The sequence below is a fragment of the Lactuca sativa genome, chromosome 8, assembly GCF_002870075.4.
Source record: "Lactuca sativa cultivar Salinas chromosome 8, Lsat_Salinas_v11, whole genome shotgun sequence".
Lineage (NCBI taxonomy): Eukaryota > Viridiplantae > Streptophyta > Magnoliopsida > Asterales > Asteraceae > Lactuca > Lactuca sativa.
This window is the reverse complement of record NC_056630.2, coordinates 142,262,328-142,280,954: the sequence shown is the minus strand read 5'-3', so window position 1 is coordinate 142,280,954 and position 18,627 is coordinate 142,262,328. Positions and strand designations below refer to the sequence as shown.

Genomic DNA, 18,627 nt, shown 5'->3' with positions numbered 1-18,627 from the left:
AAAACCTTCTGTCTTATTACACCTAATATGAAAAACCTTACTTCTCTTATTTTTTTTTTAATTTAAAAAAATATATAATGAAATTTTCCATCTATTTTGCATTTAAAATACTATATTTTTGCTGTACTCGAAATGTTTTGCTAGCAATGCGTCTCCGGTCTCCCTATCTCAACGTATTCTTTTGTCTTATTTAAACACTCCTATATAACTTTTGCCTTGTGGAGTAATATTATACCGTAAACATTAATCTTTTAATTGGATCCTATCAAAGATATGAAACATATATACTCTTGTTTTATACAGGGTATTTAAGACTTGATTAGTATGTGTTAGAATATTTAACTATTAAATAATACACAAAATCAAGCATTCTACCTGCAAGTTTTGATTGAAAATGGAAAACAGGAATCCTCTGAACTTTTCCTGTTGGCTAAAATACTTGGCCGAGTTGTCCAAACACGGAGAACAATCTTGCCAAGTGTATGTACACGTCATGCCATGCACCACCACGTTGAAGCCACCGCTACCCCAAACAACTCCGTCATCACCTGGGCAAAGTGACATTTATCGATGCACAGCATGACCCCTAGTTCACTTACCCTATAAATCCACCCGGACATTCTCCCCTTAACCTCGCATCATATCACTTCTGTTTTCGGACTCCTCCTCTCGCAATGGTTGCTCGAAAACTAGTGTTAGGCTTCTTTCTCTGCCTCCTTGGCACCACCGCTCTTGCCACCACACGCTCCCCACGCCTCGGCGGCCCTGAGTTCTGCAACCTCCAGCGACTCTCCGCTACCCAACCTGCTCAACGCCTTGAGTTCGAAGGTGGTTCTATCGAAACATGGGATGTAAATGATGAACAGTTTCAGTGTGTCGGAGTTGCTCCCATGAGAAAGACTATCCAACCGAACGCTCTTTTTCTTCCTAGCTTTCATCCTTTCCCTAGAATTGTCTTTATTGAAGAAGGTATTCTTTAATAGAAAATACTTCGCAATTAATTATCGAGTGTTGATATGAATCCATGGTGCATGCAGGTGAAGGGATTATCGGAGTACACTTTCCGGGATGTGCTGAGACATTTGACACCGGAGTAGTAGGACAACAACAGCAAGAATGGCCTCGCAAAATGGGCCAACAAGGACAAGAAGAACAACAAGTTTTTGATATGTCAACAGACTCCCACCAGAAAGTACGACGATTCCGTCGTGGAGACATCATCGCCATTCCCGCCGGTGCCGTCTACTGGACCTACAACGACGGGAACCAAGAAGTGGTGTCAATCTCCATCAATGATGTCAATAACCCCGCCAACCAACTCGACATGCAACCTAGGGTACGTACCTGATAATTAACCATTGAAGGAGCCAAAGCCAAAAAGCCTCATTCTTTTTAATTTGTTAACAAGCAGCTAACTAACCATTAATTGGTGTTTCTTTCCGGCAGTCATTTTTCCTCGCCGGAGGGAGTACTTCAAGCCAAAGCGTTCAAGGACAGAGGCACCCAACACGCACGCAGCAGCAACAGGGTGGGAGCTTCGATTTCTTGAACATTTTCGCCGGCTTCGACACTGAATTACTAGCGGAGGCATTCAACACTGACCCAGAAATTGTAAGGTCGATGCAGGAGCCAGGTAACCGTGGGTTCATCGTTAAAGTCCAACAGCCCATGCAATTCGTCACCCCCGACGAAGAACAAGAACGACAATCTCCATTTGAACGACGACAAGGCGGAGGAGCCGCTAACGGCCTTGAAGAAACCATATGCAGTGCCAAACTACTGTACAATTTGGACAACCAGAGAGAGGCGGACATCTTTTCCCGGCAAGCCGGAAAACTGAACACCGTCAACGAACACAAACTGCCGATTCTTTCTTTGTTGGACCTGAGTGCTGAGAAAGGACACCTCCAACAGAATGCGTTGTTCACGCCACACTGGCCGATAAACAGCCACGTAGTCGTGTACGTGCTTAGAGGCGATGCACATGTCCAGATCGTTTCGAACAACGGTGAAGCGGTGTTTGATGAACAGGTGAACAAAGGTGACATATTCGTCGTCCCACAGTTCTTTGCGGCTGTATCAAGAGCTGGACAAAACGGGTTCGAGTGGGTGGCATTCAAGACCAACAAGTCTCCGATGAAGAGCCCGCTTGCAGGGTACACCTCGGTGTTCCGAGCGATGCCACTTGAAGTGATCACTGCCTCCTATGATGTATCGCCTACCCAGGCTCAGAACTTGAAAACCAACAGGGAGACTGAAAGTATGCTCTTGTCACCGCAGAGAACCACCCAAAGGTCTTAGGTTCAGAGAGGAAATGGTGTGTTTTTCCAATGTTTTTATGTGTACGGGAATAAACATGTATCAATAAGGTCAGATGTAACGTTTTGTGAATAAAGTTTGGCCTCTAAATTATCAAAGTTTTGTTTGCGACACATTTTGTGTTTTAAAATGGTTTTATTATATACAAGTAACATCTAAACAAAAAGCTGGAATAGCTCAGTTGGTTAGAGCGTGTGGCTGTTAACCACAAGGTCGGAGGTTCAACCCCTCCTTCTAGCGATTATTCTTTTTGTATTTTATGTCATTCATTAGCGATTCGGGTAATGTCATTCATTATTCTTTTTGTATTTTATGTCATTCATTAGCGATTCGGGTAATATCAGATGAGACCGGGTTTGGATGGTCCAAATTGATATATGGCTTAGGGCATCCTATCCTTTAGACTTTAATAAAGTGTGACATCATTATTTATTATTTCATATAATTCTATTAATTTTTATCCCGCAATGCATTAAACTCTATAAATTTAATAAAATATATTAAAAAATATTTATTTAAAAATTTAAAGACTTTTCTTTTTCTCTACAAATTCAATAAAACATATTAAAAAATATTTATTTAAAGATTTAATATTTTTTATTAAAGAGTTCAGTAACCATTAATCTTCAAATTCATTGAATATTCACATTTCATAATAATAGAGTCGTATCTGTTAAATGTATTAAATGACAAGTAAGCAAATCTTTCATTAAAATTTTCATTGTAACGCTCTTCCATTAAATTTTTCTGTAGATGCTCTTAGTTGTTATTTACATAAGTTTAACGGATTTAAAAAATATAAAGGCGGGAGTGGGCCAAAGCCCATTCTCTATGCATGCAGATACTATAAATTCATTGTTGTGTAACGCTGTAAGTTGTGTTGAGTAACTTTAACTAGTAATATTATAAAATATCATTTTTGTATATTTATAATTTCATATAATGGAAGTTGGAAACATGTTGATACTTGATGTCCTTGTTTGTGTTAACGTTTCGTTCTAAAATTTCGTTAATATACCTGTGGCCAGTTGATGAATTTCTTTTTAGAATCGCAAAATCATCATACATTATGATGGCATGTCGATAACAAGATAACTTGATTGTGATTACATCTACGTTTGTGTTGATTAAAATTCGGTGCACTTCCACAGTAATATGTTATTCTTGGAATAATGATGGCTAAGCATAACAAAAAACCAAGTGTCCGACGATTTCGGAATTCAAAAACCTTGACGGCGGTCGGCGGACACAAACACCAGCAACGTTTTTCATCATGACGGAAAGCGATGGATGGCAAAGGTTGGGGCAAAGGCAGAGAAGACATGGTTCTGTCGAATAACCGATGACAGGCAAGAGAAATAAGGCTCTATTTCATCAAACGTAAAGTCAGTGAGTGTAATTTCCAAAAGTATCTTATATTACAAATTTCCTAATTTATGTTGATCGCCTCCATTTTATGGAAGATGTGTGAGAAGTGGGGGACTACCGTTGATGTGTATATTTGCAACGTCCGTAAATTCAAGCTACAAACAATAACTAATAATCATTATATACATATATTAAAACCCAACACGTCTGAGGAGAACAGTAAACTTCCAACGTTTCAGACTTTCACCACGTCACTTTGGAAAAAATTACTGTTTCGTTCTTCTATATTAATATCGTAATCCACAAAAACTTCAGGGTTATTTCCAATAAAGACCCCATATTTACTGTTTTTTTCGTTTTAAACCAAAAATGTTTGTTTTTTTCTAAAAAAACCACACATTTTGCAAAAACTTGTTTTTTGTCTTGTAACCGGTTGAGTGGGTACCCAACATCCTTTTGTGTTGATTGAAACAAACCAGGAAGAGCTTTTACTGAGAAACCCACCACTGGAGCCACTCCTTCGTTGATCTGGAACCGACACAAACAAGATCCATAGCCACCACTTTAGACCTCCCTTACACAACATCCATCACAAACAGAAGAAAAAACCTATTGTTGCTCTTCATCTTCTCCATCAAAAAACACATGCAACGAAGAAAAGAAACATAAAAAAAAAATGTTGCAGTGTTCCTTGCCCTCTAGCCAAGACTCGAGACCTTTCCATCCTTGCTCATCAAGAAACCGGCAACCGCCTGCGGTTTTGCATCATCATCGAATCCACATCTCCACCTTCGCCCTTTACATCGATACTCGAACCCCTGCCTCTAGCCGAGACCACCTAAAAACATAAACCAACCCGTCGCCACCTCCTTGGAACAACCATCACTACCTATCAACTGCTTCTTCCGAGCCAAGAACGAAGCTACTGTTCATCTTTTTCACCTAGTCCGAACCTGCAACAAACCGAAATAGTGAAGAAAAGAAACAACATTAAAAAAAAAACTAATTTCCCTCGTTGCTTTCCCTTCGGTTTAACTTCCTGTTGAGAACCCTCATCCGAAAACAAAACAGAAAAAGAAAAAGAAAAAGAGAAGAACTTACTTGTTGTGTATCTCGATTTGCCTAAACCCGAGAACCAAACAACCTCACCCTCGGCAGATTTTATATGCATGGCTTTTAGCAAGAATGATTCTTCAAATGTGTGGGGTTATCAACCAGGGGCATAAATGGGATGTCTTGGTATGTATAATGTATTTTATATGCATTAACAATTAATAGTTTTTTTTTCATTAGTTAATTTAAGACCAACTAACTGTGTAAATCAATGGTGAAATTTGTAATTGCAGATGGATCTGTTTTTCTATAGGGAACAAAGGAGGCAAAGGAAAAGGAAGACGGGTTGCTCACCCGGTTACTAGAAAAAAAAAACAAGTTCTTACAAAAAGTTGGGTTTTTTTGGGAAACAAACAAACCTTTTAGTTTAAAACGAAAAAAATCAATAAATATTGGGTCTTTACTGGAAACAACCCAAAATATCAACATCAGTTTTTAACCATCTACATCACTTTGTAAATTCCTCCACCCCTTTCTTCTTTATTCGTCTCCGAGTGTTCGTTTGATTCTCTCAACGGCTTCATCCAAGAATATAGGAATTTGATTTCTCTCACCAAAAACCTTTTGTGCTCTATTGCCGCCACCAAACGCCTGCAACCAAGCGCCTGTACCCTGTCGTCTGAGGAATTTTGGTATGTTGTTGGTTGTTTCAATTTTCTTATGATTTACGTTCAATTGGTCTTCTTTATAATCCTATTGTGTTTTTGAGTAATGTTTCCGAATTTTTGGGTTCGATGATCGATGATTTGCCATCCAAGAAATCAGGATTTCAAATTTTGTCGCCAACCACCTTTGCGTTCAATTGCCGCCACCAAACATCAGTCGATATGTCATATGTTTCTCCAACATCTTTGAACTCCATCCTTCTTCCTTTCCGACTTCCTGAGCTTGATGCTTACGACTTCTTTTCCTCCATGAATTTAGGGCTTCAAATTCCATTTCTTCTCATTGATAATGTATTTCAAATGCAATCTGTATATCTCTCTTACGCACACACTAAGCGCACTTCTGAAATAAGTTGACAAAATTGTCTCTTCTAATCGGGGGCTCTTTTCTTTCTCTTTGAATTTTACAAATATAACGACAAAGATGGTTTCTTTGCTTTCACCATTCATGTAGGAAACTCGATAAAGAGAGACTTCTCAGACTTAATTTCAACTTCCTACTGTTTCACGTAAGTCTGTTTCTCAAAGTTGAAGCAATTTCTGCATATTCACACGAATGCCTAATTTCCAATATCATTTTACGAAATTACAAGACCGTTGTAGTTCTTTGCAAATATCAACCACATTGACAGTCACAAAATTAGGTAATCCACTTAATATCTATTTTTCTTGTGATTATGTGATGTAATTGATAATTTAATTGTTTTCCTTTTATGTAGACAAGGTGTTTGTTGTTTTGTCTATATGAATGAGGAACTAATTTTGTTTTTGTGTTTTATAACTTATAAGTAGTCGTGGATATAATATGTATGGTGAATAATACAAAGATGACAAACATGGCGTTATTTGGTTGACGTTTCTGAAACTTTATCAAGAATGTTTCTCTTGTGACCAATTAGATTGTGAATTCCATGCTAGACAAGTGTTTTCCAAACGGTAGGTATTGATTTTTTAGTTTTAAAAGTCAATTGCTACCATTATTTATGTTTATATATTAATGAAATATTATTATTTTCTTCTTTCAACGATTGAAACTATAGGGAATAGTTAACCCATCATCTTTGACTCACCAACATGTTTCTTCACAAGCACTTCTTCTTGGTGCTAACACTTCAGGTAAAATTAATTAATATGTTTCTTGAATCCTAATAATGTCTCATTTTAAGCATAGGTTGATGATTAAATTTAAAATCGCATATTCTGAGCATACCTTAAGGAAAGCAAGGCCTTTTGGGGGGTCAGAAAGAGGTAGATTTTTGTCCATAATTCCCATAAACATGTGTAAGAGCATGCACAAATGTGACAAAATCTATAATATTACGCCACCTCTACACTGTCATACTCTAATCTTTGTTCATATATTGATATATGGAAGCAAGGGTGAAACCTATTTTTTTCCTTATTGAAGAGAGATCCCTTTTGGGTCTTTTTATTTTCCTCTTGATGTGTATAATTTATATGAATTAATTTTTATTTGATGGATTCAATAACCACAAATTGTTGTATAAGGTGTGTTGAAGTTCAAACTTGAGGTTGATGTACCCTTTAACAAAAATAAATAAATTATAATCGTCGGTTTGAAGGTCGAATTTGAGGCAAACCATTTAGGTTTTTTTTCACTGCTCACCTTATTTGTTTTTGTTTATGGATGGAATAATCCTGACTCATTCCAATTCCTTCGGATCTTATTCCTTCCCAAAAACTAATAGTTGGTTATGTTGATTCCAGTGGAGATGACGGAAATTGAAATCCTTGATTCCTTTATGCTAGGCCCTTTTTTTTTGCTTAATTAATGGTCAAAAAAGTCAATGAAATAATCCACTTAGCATTGTAGTCACTAAATGTCAGATTTTGAGAAAGGAAACATAGATGTGAAGAATCGTCACTTACATGATCAAAGCTTTTGTTTCTTGTTGGATAGAAAAGAATTGTTGGGAACCTATCAGCTTTCAAATTCAAAAAAACCTTGGAATGGAATATAGAATTCCAATTACATCAGAATCTTGGAACGAAACACAATCTGACAATCATACTTTCACCCAATATTGAGCTTTATGGAATGACTCATTTTATTTATATCAAATACAATAACTCCAACCATTGCACATCGATAATAAAGTAAAGCCAAAGGTGTATGTGTAGATAAATATCAAAATGTTTAGCTGCTGAAGCCCTTAATGAAGTTGATATGGAATGTGCATTCAAATGGATTCGAAATGTGTTTTTGAATTTTCCTACAAATTGTAAGGGTAGTAAAATTGTAATCACGTATGCGGTTGTAATAATAAAATCAAATAATAAAAGAAGAATACAAGTGGATTCTCTAATTTTCCTAAAAATAAACAAAACCTACAACATGAAAAGCACACTAATATTCCCAAAATAAATATCAAGTAACTAGAAATACATTTTTAGAAAGCGCATTCTAAAATTTAAGTAAAACTGAATCAAACATAAGATGTAACCGAAAACTAAGTGTAGAAAAAGACTTAATATTAAACAATTTTAATTGGTAACTAAGATACGGACCTACAGCTCCTCAGGCAAGGAAAGTTGGGCAAAACGGAGACTTGAGAAGGAAGGGTTTGAGGAGCTGAAACATAGAATTGATGGTTTTGTGATTGGGAGACATCTGAATACCATATTATCTCTTCTTTCCAAGTCATCCAAGCAAATTACACCCTTTGTTTGCAAATAAAACGTAATATAATGGTAAAAAAGGGTATCGAGCCTCGAGGAAATGGTTATATTCAATCACCAATGCAATCCAATAGAACTAGTGTAAATAAACTAACTAACTACAATTAAACTAAAAGGGGGTGTTGTGATTGCTTGAAAACTAAAAGACTTGAATAACTAGAAAACTTGTAAATAAGCAAGGTGATGAGATGCTCAAATATTGGACAGAACTGGTTAACCAAGGAAATTCAACACAATGAACATTTGTGTGTTTATCATTAGGATTCAATATGAAGCTTATCATTCATCCCAAATTGGTTATAGCAATCATGAAGCATGATATGCCAAGATTCCTCATAAGTTGTATGGAGGTTGGGGAAGCCCACAACACATGTTCTTAATCAAAATCAAGGATCCAATTGAAGCAATTGAACCCAAGAAGTTGATTACCCTTAAGAATGAAGGAATCCCCAATTCCTAGAGGATGTTAATGCTTACACATCCATAAAGGAGTTATGATTCATAAGCTAGAGATGATTTCTACCATCATAAAGCTCTTGTTCTAAGTAAATTCAATGATTCAATGCTAAACCAAAGAAATAAACCAACAATTGCTTATTCAAGTACCAAGCTCATGATCAAAGCACTAAACAAGCATAGAAATATGAACTAAAATCATAGACATAAGATAAATGATAAATAAGCATGAATCCTTCGAAAACCCACAAACATTCAAAGGTTTTAGCCAAGGTCTACCAAAATAGAGGATTTAGCCACTCATGGAAATAGAATAACAATCACAAAAGTTTAATTGCATAAAGAAACTACTAATAACTTGGAAAGATAAAAAGAAAATGAGTCTCAAGCTCCAAAATCGCCTTCTTCTGGTCTCCAATGGTGTAAAATCGAAGTGATAACTGATAGATCCAATCCCCCAAGGTAATGGTGTGCCAAATGACCAAAATGCCCAAAACTAGGCAGTTACGCGGGTACCCGCGCGACGGAGATTCCACCCGCGCAAGTGCTGTTGGAATGTTATTGGCTCATTTTTCCTCCACTAACCATCCCACTACCAAAGATTCCCTTGGTCTCCTCCATATCCCACATGATTCAAATTAACCAATCATCTTCTAGCTTCAAATATGGATGCTCCAAGCCCAAATTAACAATCTATCATCCATCTTCACAAGCCCACTTCATCCAAGTCTTTAGCTTTTTAAGTCCAAATCTCCTTTAATGGATCCGTAAAGCCCAATAATGCATCGGAAGCCCACAAAGCCCATTTCCAAGCTAAACTATAACCGCAACAAGCTCCAAAACCCTATAAAATACCTCATGCAAAATAAAAAGTCCTAAGTACGATCCATGATAAAGAAAATAAATAAAATACAATGCAATATTAATAAAAAGATCCAAAAAATCTAAAATAAACAAACAAAAATAAGGAAATAAAATAAGCTATCACAACTGTATTCGGTTATATCAATGTTTTGAAAACCGGACCGGACACTGAACTGGACGTCATACCGGTTCGATGGTTCAACTGGTCGGACTGGTGGACCGGTCCCAAAAACCGGAAAAACTGGATATATATATATATATATATATATATATATATATATATATATATATATATATATATATATATATATATATATATATATATATATATATATCTTTTAAACACATCTTAGTCATTTTAAAAAAAAACTATTATTTTAATCGCTAATTTTTCTAAATAGATGATAGAAATGTAGAAAAGAAGAAAAGTTAATTGGTGAAGATTCGACGTTGGTAACAAAATTTGTTTATTTTGAGTTATCTTATTTAGGGGAAGGATATCAGAGCCTTTAAGATGTTAACGACAATAGTCCGATTAACTTATAAAGTTGGCTTATAAAGAGTCAGATACTGTCCTAGTCTTTCTTTAAAAAAATGGTTTACTAAGTGGTAAACGATCCAATTTTAACTGGTTTTGATCAGTCCACTGGTTTTCAGTGGTTTGGTACATAGCCGGTTTTTAAGTCTTATAGAACCGGTGACTCAACCGGTTCCCGGTTCGATCGATCGGTTCGGTTCGATTTTCAAAATAGTAGTTATATCTTTGACTTCTGCTTTCAAATTTAGAAACCAAAACCAAAATTTCTCAACAAAAAAAACAATGGGTTGGAATCTAGAATTCCAATTCCAATATGATTGAACGAAACACAATCCAATACTCATACCTCCACCCAATATTGAGATTTATGGAATAAGTCAGGATTATTTATATCATATACAATAACTCCCACCGTCACACATCAGTAATAAAGTAATAAAGTGGAGCCAAAGCTGCATATCTAGAATAATACACAAACATATTTATTTATTTATTTATTTTATCTTTCTATAAGAAGTATGAAAGATGGGAATCCAGTAGACCAAGTCAACAAAAAAGACGTATGAAAGATGGGAATAAATACACAAATAGATAATTAAGTATATTTTCCTGAAATACTCACATAGAATTGTACTGATTGCATTTAGAGAAACACCATGCCACAGTTAATAGGCATTTTCAAAAAAAAAAAAAAAACTAGGAAACGACTAATACAATTGAATTTTATTTATTCATTTATTTATTTATATATAATGAGGGTATTTTGGTCTTTTATTGGAAGATGTTACATTCAAGATTTCACCATGCGACAGGCAATGCCCGATTTCCAAAAACCCTAGGAAAAGACTCTTTTCACCAAATAATAAAAGTTATGTACATTATGTCATTATCTTAGAGGTCATTTGATAACTGCTGATTGAGTCGGAACTGACTGGGTTAGAAGCTAACTGTGTTAGAAATCCTGACTGAGTCCACATCTGACTGAGTTTATGTTGTTTGATTATTTTTTTGAATCACCAAGCTGAATGATGAAAATGACCATTTTACCCTTCAATTTGTTTTTATAAAAAGTATGGTATTATTGTTCATATTTGTTAAAAGACGAAAACTAATAGAAATACAAAAGCACATACAATTAAATATTAATCCAAAATGAACAAACTTAAAAAAAACAACTTACAACACTGTTTATAGTTATTGTACACAAAATCAATAAGAATACATAAACCAATCTTCTCTTTTAAAATTAAATTCCATATCAAACAAAATACTAATACTATTCTCCCACAACCATTCTTTATCACAAAATACATAACCTAAATTGTAATAAAAGGATCACATTTTGCAGAAAAATAGTAGAGCACGATGTTAAAGGTTCTACCATTATCAACATGCTTGTCTGGATCATCTTTGCTGTTGTTTTGCTAAGGGTTTTAGTACAACCATCATACAGCCATCAAAAGCACACACATATGATGACCTGCCCGTTGCTTTCACAGTCGTAAGGTTTGACATCTGATATCAATTTTAGGCCCTTCGTCTCTGCTAATATCATCACAACCATCAAATCACACAAAAATGATGACCTTCCATTTACAATAATATAACCAAAAAGAATCCAAGAGATATGAAGAAAAACAATAGGAAGGACCATGGTTGCAAAATCACCATAAAGACAGAACAATTGTCAAGTGTAAAAGTACTTGGGGATATTATACTAAGGGTGTGAACAGGGGCAATATAGATTCATTTTAATCAAAATTTTCATTGAAGCATTCCATCAAACACTTCATGTGCAATCATATGAAAACAAAACAAAGGAAAGATAATTAATCCTTTTGAGCTCAAAATATTGAATTCCAGTGAAGTTGTCTGTCAATCATCTAAAAATGTCCTATGCCCAACACATGAACTAAGAAATCGACACATTTATACTGAAAAATGCAACGACAAGTAGAAAAATTAAGAAAGTTATACCTCCGAAAACATAGACAAAATTCATGAAACTAAAGAGCATTAACGTATCAGGCCATGGAAATATGGAAACAAAATATTTTTCTACTGATTTCAGAAAAAGAACAGAAAAGAAGAAGAAGAAGAAGAAGAAATCAGCTTATCTGCATTGCCGTGGAAGTTGCCACAAGTTGTGGCTGATGAGGCATCGCCGGTGCTGTGCTCTGTGGAAGGAAACACTGAAGAAGGAAGCATCGATGCAAGGAACAAGAAGCACAATATGTGGATTATGCGTGTTTTTTCTTTTAGCGCCAAGGGCAAGTTAGGCAACTGCTTTTTTCTTTTGGGTCAGCTACTAAAAATTGACGGACCGAGTAAGGGTCTTGGTCAGGAATAACTGACTGAGTAAGCCATAATTTATGTTTATCAAACAGCCTGACTGCTGACTGAGTTAGCGGTCAGCTCTGACCAGACCCAATAAGTACAAAACAAACAACCCCTTAATCTCCATGTTTGGTAAACTTGGATTGTATCTAAGCACACTTACTATCAACTCATTAATCAGTATAACAATCTACTTGCTTTAATTACATACAGTAACAACTTGTAACAAATAAGGCACAATGTCCATACCAATAGCAAATTTAAGTAAATTGCTATCATGAGAAAACAATAAATTTTGGTGATCACATACACTTTGACATACTTAGTGAGGCAATGCCTTAAATAGGAGATACTTAAAATGGCTAAAACTAATCCCAACATACTAACTTACGGTTTTTAGAAAAATTATAAGAAAGAAAAATTATATGATCAATTTACTAAACTAAAATGTTCAGAATAAATTTTCCCTCTTGAATGATAAGAAATCATAAGACAACCATTCAAGCTTCTATTTTTCTTTCTTTTTTTAGCGAAAACACCCGCTATTTCAAGCTTCTATTTTTTTCTTTGTTTTATTAGCGAAAAAATGGTTGATGCAATTGTCAACTATTTCTTTAATTAGCGAAAACACCCGCTCTAAAGTTATTTATGTATGTGGCCTTCAACAAATTGTACATATATTCCCTCTCTCTTTTTGAACATCAAAAAAATGCTTAATTACCAATAAGGGTTTTTACTTCGGTCCATATACTCCCTCTCTCCGAAGAATGTACTTTCTCATAGTACAATGCTATTTTTAAAGTATAATGCCATTATTTTTAGTTTTTTTTTAAAGTGTAATGCTATTTGGGCTTAGTTTGCTACCGGTCCTAACAGTTTTAAGGTATATTGCCATTTTTTTAAGTTTTTTATGGCCACAAAAAAAAGTAATGTGACCCGTAGTTCAGCACAGTTTTCCACCGTGATCATTTTAATACCTTACTTTCTTCGTTTCAAAGCTCTACGTCCGCCGTCTTTTCCTCCAAGCACTTACAATTTGGACTTTAACCATTCCAACTCATAATTTGAGTATGTTCTTTGTCCATTGTATTTGATATGGATTTTATGCTCCTTACTTAATTTTGATTTTTCTCTCTTTCTTCCGTTCCAACTCTTAGGTGTGACATTTTAAAACCCTTCTCGGTTTCTCATGAATTTGTGTTAATAAAGAGTTATATAATTTTTGTGTTACAAGAATTTGATATTCAACTCTACCTTGCATCAACAAAAATTAGGTAAGTTATCTTTAACCCTTTCACTAGATATGGTTTGTGTACATAATGACTACATGGATTAATACAATCATAGAGTACGCTATTACTCTCTTCTAAATGTTTGTTAAAATATATACCAAAAATTAGTTACTAATAATTAGAATAGTTAGTTTCAAATTTACCTTTTTAGAATCTAATTTTCCATTTGGATTACATATAAAGTATGTTAAAAGTCGATGAAATTTGGATTTCTGTTCCAGTAAATGCCTTCTTGTGATGCCTCCAAAACGGCGACAAATAGCTTATACTTACAATACAATAGTCCCCCGTAGTTCACGTAGGAGTTCCCTTTTAGTGGAGATACCAATGTTGCCTATTTATTACAACTGTGGGAATTGTTCCTACGTGTGTGAGTATTGTGGGACGATTTTTGGTATCATGAAAGAGTATTGTATTTATCTGGAGCCAATCATCCGTGATATACGAAATGTTGTAAGTCGGGTAATGTTGTTCTTCCGTACCCTCTTTGTCTGCCTGATGTGCTTATGCAATTTTACAAAGATGATCACTTTATGCATAACATAAGAGCACTATAATTCCATGTTCTCTATGACATCTTTTGGTGCAAAGGAAGATGACTCAATCAATAAAGGTTGTGCACCATATATGTTTAAGGTCAGTGGTCAGGTTTACCATTGGATTGGATCCTTTTATCTTCAAGACATTCATCAGCCTTGTTTTCTATAGTTGTATATGTGTGATATTGAAAATGAGGTTGCTAATAGAATTTATTCTTTTTATGGTGACAATGAAGTACTTTTGTCTACAGATATTGTAGATTCATTAAGTCATATGTTAAACACACATAATGAGTATGTCTGTACGTTTAAGATTGCGAAAGAAATAGCTCAGTCAATGAATTTAGATTCACATGGTGTACGGTTATTTGGTCATGTGCCTGATAGAAGATATGGGCCACCAACCCCTGGAATTTTAGGTTGTATCATTTGTGGTGATGATGTTACTGGGGCTGTTTATGACATTATTGTTTATTCAAAGTCTGGGTTATCTTGACGAGTTTATAAGCTTCATCTGACTTATATGCCTTTACAGTATCCATTAATATTCCCATACGGAGAAGAAGGATGGTCTACCGCCTTGTGTCTACGTATTGACTCTAATAGAAGTTTAACAAATAATATGGATTACATTTATCAGATTCACGATCGACACAATTACTCTCTTAGTTTACATGCACGTCGCCTTTTCCACCAGTATTTGGTGGTTGCCTATACTTGAATTGAACAATCCAGGCTTGACTTTATTGAACACTATCATCATTAATTGTGTTTAGCATACATCAGCGGTGTTTATGAAGCTTTGTCCAAAGGCGATACAAAAAGTCGTGTCATTGGTAAGCATATATTTCTACCTGTAACTTTCGTTGGGGGACCTAGGTATATGTATAAACACTATCAAGAAACTATAGCCATATGTAGGGTTCAAGGTAAGCCATAATATTTCATCACTTTCACTTGCATTGTTAAATGGTCTGAGTATAGAAGATACATGGACGTTATGTCAACGTGATATTCAAAACAGACCAGATATCATTGCACGCATCTTTATGATCAAAGTTCATGCTTTCATTATCTTCCTCAAAGAAGACAAAAATTTTGCAGATGTTAATGCATGTACATTTTTGTTCTCTTATTTCATTCTTCTTATTTTTTTTTCCTTTTTCTCCTTTTATGTGTAACGCCCTGTTCCGAATAGATTCCTAATTTAAGGTCGCGGCCTGAAGATCGGTCATTATAAGGCTTACGGCCTTTGAATAGGTGAGATCTAGGCCCATTTGGGTGCGAGTGATGTAACTGAAGTGATCTGAGTTTTCAGTTTGTGTTTTGGGGACTAAGGGTATTTTGGTAAAGTGTTAGTTTGGGCTTTTGTGGAAATTGGATTTTTGTTCGGAAGGTCTTAAGGCTGGTATGAGTTGATAGAAATGTAGGGCTTCTCGTTATCTTTCCGATATAAGGATCGTCGGAAACGAACTTATAACAAAAACGTTATGGCCTTTGGAAGTTTGGTGGTTTTAACGTTTAGCTGGGTATGCGGGGCGTATACAAAGAGTACGCGGGGCGTACTAGTGAAAAGGGTAGTACACGGGGCGTACCTTGGTGTATGTTGGGCGTACTGACCAGGATGGTCGCAGATGCTCTTCGGAGTACATTGGGCGTACCATATGTTCGTTGGGCGTACCATATATACGTTGGTCGTACTTCAATCAGACCCAAGTCCTATTTTAGGGTCTTGGACCCTATTTAAGTTCCTTATCTCATAACCTAACCCATATATATTCAGCCTCCATCCCTCTAAACCCTAGAAATCGGCCCTTAGCCCCCATTCGAGTGATTCTTGAGCTTCAAAGTGATTTATGTGTGTTTTTGGTGCTTGAGGAGGAAGAAGGAACTTCTTGAAGAGTCGTTGGTTGAATTGGAGCTTTTGGATCTAGGCTTTGTTCACCTAGATCTAACTTCTGGAGGTATAAAGTCTCGACCTTAACAACTCTTTCTTGTAGATCTAACTAGGTGGCATTTTGTTATGATTTTGGTCCCTTTGTGGTGGTTCTTGTGAGTGGAAGTTACTCCAGAACCTTTAAGCTTCATATTTAGACCTTTTTGGGGTTATGGAGTCATAAAGTTTGGATCTTGATGAGTATAAACCTTCCATGAAAGATTTGGTAGTTTTTTGGTGAAGCTTGGGACTTAGGTTTTTGATTTGGGTTCCATTAAGTCATGCTAATTCATAAAGTCAGGAACTTTATGACTTAAGAAGTTCCTATGAATCAGATTGGAAGTTTGGACTAAGGTATTAAGGTATTAAGAAGTTTTTAAGACATTTTGGGAGTGAATTTGACCCTTGGAGTTCATCTTTGGTGTTGGGCTTCATTAAGCCATGCAAAGGTTTAAATCCTTTGACTTTATGGACCAAGTCACTTATATTTAGCTATTCTGAGGTTTTGGACGTCTTGACTTAAGGGATTAAGACGTTTCTAGATTGGTTGTGGGAAGGGTCAGTACGCAGGGCGTACTGGGTTTCTTGGTCGTACACTTAGCATACTCACTAAGTATGCGGAGCGTACTCGGTCAGATGGGATTTTTCAATTGGGCTTCAAGTTTGGGCTTGGGAGTTGGGTTATTAATTGGTCATCTGAGTACAAGTGTTTTGGACTAGGAAAAATGGTTGGGATTTAGGGTAAGGCCCATGTAAGGGGTTTGGGCCCAATTTGTAAAATTGGGTCATATTTGGGCCTTGGTTGATTAGTTGGCCTGTGGACCTTACATATTGTGAGTTTGGGCCTTAGTCTTGGACCAAGCTAGGTTGTAGGTAAAATGGTCTTTTTACCCCAAATATGGATTTATGGTTATGGATTAGAACTCAATTATTGATTGGGTGTTGTTTTGACTTTGATAGTTCAGGGATCTGTCAGTCAGCAACCAGGGATTTTATGTGTGTTTTGGCAGTGCGAGGTGAGTCTGCTCACTATATACATGGGTTGAAGGCACCAATGTCGGCCCATTACTTGTTATGTGGAATGATAGTTGTCTCTGTGATACTTGCCTGGACGACCATAGGGGAGCTCATGGCACTTGGATATCAGACCATGGGGGAACCCATGGCACTTGGTGTAACATCCCGACTTCCTGGTATGAGATTTATTTATTAAAAGGCAACCCTTGGAACTCGTCGAATTGATGGCCTCAACTCGACGTGTTGAAGACTTTTGGGCCATGCATATTTTTGGACCAACTCGACGATTTGGTGAGAGAAAACTCAACGAGTTGCTGGCCGATTAAGAAACCCTAATTTTAGGGTGTTGCACCCTATTTAAAGGCCTTATACCCTTTCAGTGGCCTCCTTATCCGTCTCCTCTGTCCAAAAAATCCTAGTTCGTGCAACCTCTCCCATATTTGTCTGTCCGTGATCTTGAAGAGTGATTTCTTGGTGTTCTTGTGAAGGAGCTGATGGGTTTTGAGCACTATAACATCCCTATGGTGCACATGCAACCCTAATGCTTTGGATCTAAGTTTTCTCAAGTTATACATGCAATAAAATTGTCCAAAGCATGAAGCTACAACTAGCATACAACTTTGATATTTGAAACACAAAAACTAGTTAGATGAATACCTCTTTGTTGTAGCTTGTAGAACTTGACCTTTCAAGAGCTTAGCACCTCAAATGTGATGCCTCAAATGAGTTATAAACACCAAAAGAAAATGGAGGAATATGAGAGAGAGGCTAGGAGGCACACAAAACTGCTAGGGTTCTTCTTGGAACTCTTAGGGCCTTTTTGGTGATGCCAGGGGTTACATTTATAATGTGGAATTCCTAGGGCTTCACTTGTAAACGCTAATTCACTTCCTTGAGCCTTTAATGAAATAATCCATATGATAAGCCCTTTGTACTAACTCTTCATGGATTCCCACATAAAATTAGTCCTTCCTAGTCAACATGGGTCATTAGCCCAAACTATATGTATTACTGATATACTTAATCAGTCCCTATCAATTTAATCAGTCTCTTTTTATCACTAAATTAATTCCAAATTTATTCTTGACCGATACCAATTAAATAATATAATTTCTCAATTAATATATTATTCTTATAATATATTAATAAATCACAAATAACTTCTTTCTCAAATATCCATCCTATCAAATTGCTCTGGTGAAGGCAACCCAAAAGGACCATGCTACTATCGGGTCAAGTACATACCGATTATAGTCATGGGCTTAAACACCTAATCCAGTAGTCTTCCACTTGGATAAGTCTAATAACTATTATTGCAAGTAAGACTTCATAATCCGATTAGCAATCGTAGCTCTCAAAAGCCGTTGTTCAACTCTGGTCTTATCAGTAATGCGTCCTTTAGACAAGGGATCATATATTCCTCCATTATTCAAGATTTTTGGATTAGTGTCTAAGTTCATAAATATATTTGGTATGTACTTGA

At 36.0% G+C, this 18,627-nt stretch overlaps 1 protein-coding gene and 1 non-coding gene across 2 annotated transcripts; both read left to right on the top strand.

Moving 5' to 3' along the window:
• Positions 1–635: 635 nt before the first annotated feature.
• On the top strand, positions 636–2,432 carry LOC111918333 (11S globulin seed storage protein 2). Its single transcript, XM_023914010.2, has 3 exons — positions 636–969; positions 1,038–1,336; positions 1,447–2,432. Exons 1-3 carry the CDS (start codon positions 675–677, stop codon positions 2,299–2,301), a joined length of 1,449 nt encoding a protein of 482 aa, XP_023769778.1. The 5' UTR covers positions 636–674; the 3' UTR covers positions 2,302–2,432.
• Positions 2,433–2,485: 53 nt separating this feature from the next.
• TRNAN-GUU (transfer RNA asparagine (anticodon GUU)) lies at positions 2,486–2,559 on the top strand. The gene has a single exon. It is a non-coding gene; the product is annotated as a tRNA-Asn (tRNA).
• Positions 2,560–18,627: the final 16,068 nt, after the last annotated feature.